Source organism: Peromyscus maniculatus, chromosome X (genome assembly GCF_049852395.1).
Source record: "Peromyscus maniculatus bairdii isolate BWxNUB_F1_BW_parent chromosome X, HU_Pman_BW_mat_3.1, whole genome shotgun sequence".
Lineage (NCBI taxonomy): Eukaryota > Metazoa > Chordata > Mammalia > Rodentia > Cricetidae > Peromyscus > Peromyscus maniculatus.
Window position 1 is genome coordinate 41,603,948 of NC_134875.1, and position 3,483 is coordinate 41,607,430.

Consider the following 3,483-nt stretch of genomic DNA (forward strand, 5'->3'; position numbering starts at 1 on the left):
TTTGTTTTTTGTTTTTTGTTTTTTTGTTTTTTCGAGACAGGGTTTCTCTGTGTAGCTTTGCGCCTTTCCTGGAGCTCACTTGGTAGCCCAGGCTGGCCTCGAACTCACAGAGATCCGCCTGGCTCTGCCTCCCGAGTGCTGGGATTAAAGGCGTGCGCCACCAACGCCCGGCAATTTTTAAATTTTTAAAAATGAAAATACAATCATATCCTTTCCTTTTCTATTTCTTTCCCTTCCATATCCTCTCCTCCTGGATGCCTCTCAAATTTATGTTCTCTTTTCCTTGATCATCAAACACACACACACACACACACACACACACACACACACACACACACAAACACACATATGCACAAATATATAAATACAATGTTCCCAGTCTATTTCATGTTGTTTGTATATGTATTTGATTTCAGAGCTGACCACTTGATATTGGTAACCTGTTAAAAGGGTGATCCCTAGGGAAGACTAATTCTTTAGCAGTCTGTAGTTCTTTGTTTAGAGGTGGAACCCTATGGGATTTCCCCCTTCAAGTTAGCATATTGATTGGTATTGTCCTTCTTCAGGTCCTGCTTAGGCAGTCATATTGTTGAAATATCATGGGTGAAGCTTCCCTTTCATTTCTGGTTCCTGCAATCTTTCCTCTTCCTCTTAATGATGCTCCCTGAGCCTTAGGCACAGGAGTTGTGTGTGTGTGTGTGTGTGTGTGTGTGTGTGTGTGTGTGTGTGTGTGTATCTTGGGGCTAGAAACCCCACAATCACTTGTTCTCTGACGTTGAGTGGTTGTGATTTTCTGCAATGGTCTCTCTCTGTTGCAAAGAGAAGCTTTTTTTGGTGAGGGGTGAGAGCTACACTTTTTTGTAGGAAGTGGAATTCACTTAGGAATTGTACTGATTTAGTCAAGTGGTGGTACTGCATTCTCCTGTATGACACATGCCCTCACTAGCCCCATCTAATTTCCTAGCTTTCAAGTACCTGGAATGATTTCCCTGCTGTTGAGTAGGCCTAAGACTAATTAGAGAGCTGTTGGTGCGGTTTCAGCAGCATCGGTGGAACGTACCTATTGGGGAGTTCTGATATGGAATTTTTAGACAATAACAGATTCTTGAGCTGAGCCATGAGTGTGGTTGGAAATTGAAAGTGAACCGGAAGGGAAGTACGAATTTCTGTTCGCAGAAGTCCAGTGGCTTCCAAAACAGATGAAATGTGGTCTGAGGGATGGTGTGACTACAAGCGACTTCCAGGAAAACAAGCACAGGGATGGTATGACTACAGGCGACTTCCAGGGAAACAAGCGCCTCCTTGGAACCATCCCAGTGATGGCAACCATAGATTAATTAATGTTGTGCCAAAGAGACCGCCTCTGGGAGACAAGAAATCTTCTCTGCTAGCCAAACCCAAGGAAGGAGGCTACAGTAGATACTACTGTCATGTTGATTACCAAGAATGGGACGTGGGCCCCTGTTTTACTCAGGATCCAAGAAGAGCCCCACCCTACAAACGAGGCCATTGTGGCTACCGATGGTCAAGAGATGAGTATTCTACAAGCCAACAGCCTCAATACAGGGCCATGAGAAACGGCTTTAGAAGAAAACGTTTCTATTCTTCCCATTATTCAAGACAACGCTCTCCCCATAAACGGGGCGCTCCTTTTTTGAGAGAATCACGTGTGGGCAGGAAGGACTCCCTTCACAGCAGATTTGGATCCAGTCTCAGCAGTAGAAGCAGGATGCGCTCCTTCCATCAGTCTCGATGTAGATGTAAAGAGAGAGCCATCCAGTTTTTGAAAACATCAAGAGATACTGTGCCCTCAAGTTCTTCATCCAAGGTGTTAAAAAGCCCCAGCCGGCTGACTGAGAAGGAACAGGCTGATGCTGCAGGCAAGAGGGCTAATGAAAATCCCAAGCAGTCAGAAGAAAATAACTTGGCTGAAATTTCCGAGTTTGAGATGGGATCCAAGGCACCATTACGTCTCAACCAGACAGAAGAACCCGAGTCAAACACAACAGCTGGCCCAGAATTGTGTGAAGACAGCCAGCTTAGCATTCGCTCAAAAGCTATTGCATCAAAAATCACTGAGATTGAGAAGATTTACCGACAAGTCTGTGAAACTTTCGGGATGGTGGTGGAAAGGCTGGTTGAAAAGGATCGTTCGTTAGAAAAATCTATACAGTTTGCAATGAAGCAGAGTTTGCATGAAATAGGTGAGCAACATGTTGAAGAACTCAAGCATTTCATTATGGAGTATGATAATTCTACTCCAGATTTTGGAGACTCTTTTTAGAAGAATTAGGGCTCGGTTCAAAAAATTATGTAAAAGCTTCTAGATTTCTTACCTTTGGGTTGTTTGCTCACCCTTGATGCATGGGGGTGAAGCTTGGTCCTTCCTCAACTGAATGTACCAGGCTTTGCTGTTCCCCAATGGAAGTACCAACCCTTTTGGAGGAGGGGATGGGGGGAGGGTTGGGGGGAAGGAGTGGGGAGATGGAGGAGGGATGAGAGGGTGATCTGTGGTTGGTATGTAAAATGAATTAAAAAATTAAAAAATAAAGCCAGTTCATGTACACGGCATAAGTTCTGGTCCCATTGCCAGGGTAGAGGATGAGGGGAGCTTGGGGGGAAGCAGGAGAAGGGGAGGGAGGGAGAACAGTGATTGGTATGTAAAATGAAAAAAACATAAATAAAAATTTAAGTAATAAAAGAAACGTGGCAGAAGACAGCAAGGCCAGCTGAGCTCCCCTCACCTTGTAAGTGAGTCAGTGAACAAGTGAAGAGACAATTAGGACATTCCACTCACTTCTTGATCCTTCCCAGCATAGCACTGAGCCACAATACACAATTTGTAACAATAGGTACATTAAAAATCACGGTTTTAATTACTGCCCAATTTCATTGTCTCCTTTTTTGAGTCAGGGTTTTACCATCTAGACCTAGCTAGACTGAAAACCATGTGTAGTCTGGCCTCAAACTCACAGAGATCCCCCTGCCTCTGCTTCCTTTATTCTGAGATTAAAAATATGTGCCAGCATCTTCAGTATTCTGTTGGTTATAGCCAAGATGTAAGTGCTGCTGTTGCATACACTTTGTCCTTTGGTCCTCCATCTTACAATTAAAAAATGACATGGAGACATATTATTAATTATATAGGTTCAGCCGATCACTTATGCTTGTCCCACTAGCTCTTATAACTTAAATTAACCCATTTATATCAATCAATGTTGTGCCTCATGGCTTTTTACCTCTCTTCCATCTTACACCTCCTGTTTCCTCTCCACATCCCCTGGTGTCTGTCACAAGCCTAGATTCATCTCTCTTGCTCTCTTTCTTCCTGGAAGTCCTGTCTAACCTCTTTCTGCCTAGCTATTGGCCATTTGGCTCTTTATTAAAGCAATCAGAAGGTGCCTTGGCAAAGACACATCTTTACAGTGTACAAAATAATTCTTCCACAATACATGCTTAGCAGTATATTGCTAAGCTCTTCAT

General features: G+C 43.5%; 1 protein-coding gene across 3 annotated transcripts; it reads left to right on the plus strand.

Annotated features, from left to right (window-relative positions):
- Positions 1-1,148: 1,148 nt before the first annotated feature.
- Positions 1,149-2,563, plus strand: LOC102916662 (periphilin-1-like). 3 transcript variants are annotated; one of them, XM_076561890.1, is made up of 3 exons: positions 1,262-1,322; positions 1,506-1,828; positions 1,949-2,284. In XM_076561890.1, the coding sequence occupies exons 2-3, from the start codon at positions 1,571-1,573 to the stop codon at positions 2,282-2,284; spliced, it is 594 nt and encodes a 197-aa protein (XP_076418005.1). In that variant the 5' UTR covers positions 1,262-1,322; positions 1,506-1,570. The 3 variants fall into 3 exon arrangements, with proteins under 3 accessions (XP_042125388.2, XP_076418005.1, XP_076418004.1); XM_076561889.1 differs by lacking the exon at positions 1,262-1,322 and having other exon boundaries at positions 1,571-1,828; XM_042269454.2 differs by having other exon boundaries at positions 1,149-2,563.
- Positions 2,564-3,483: the final 920 nt, after the last annotated feature.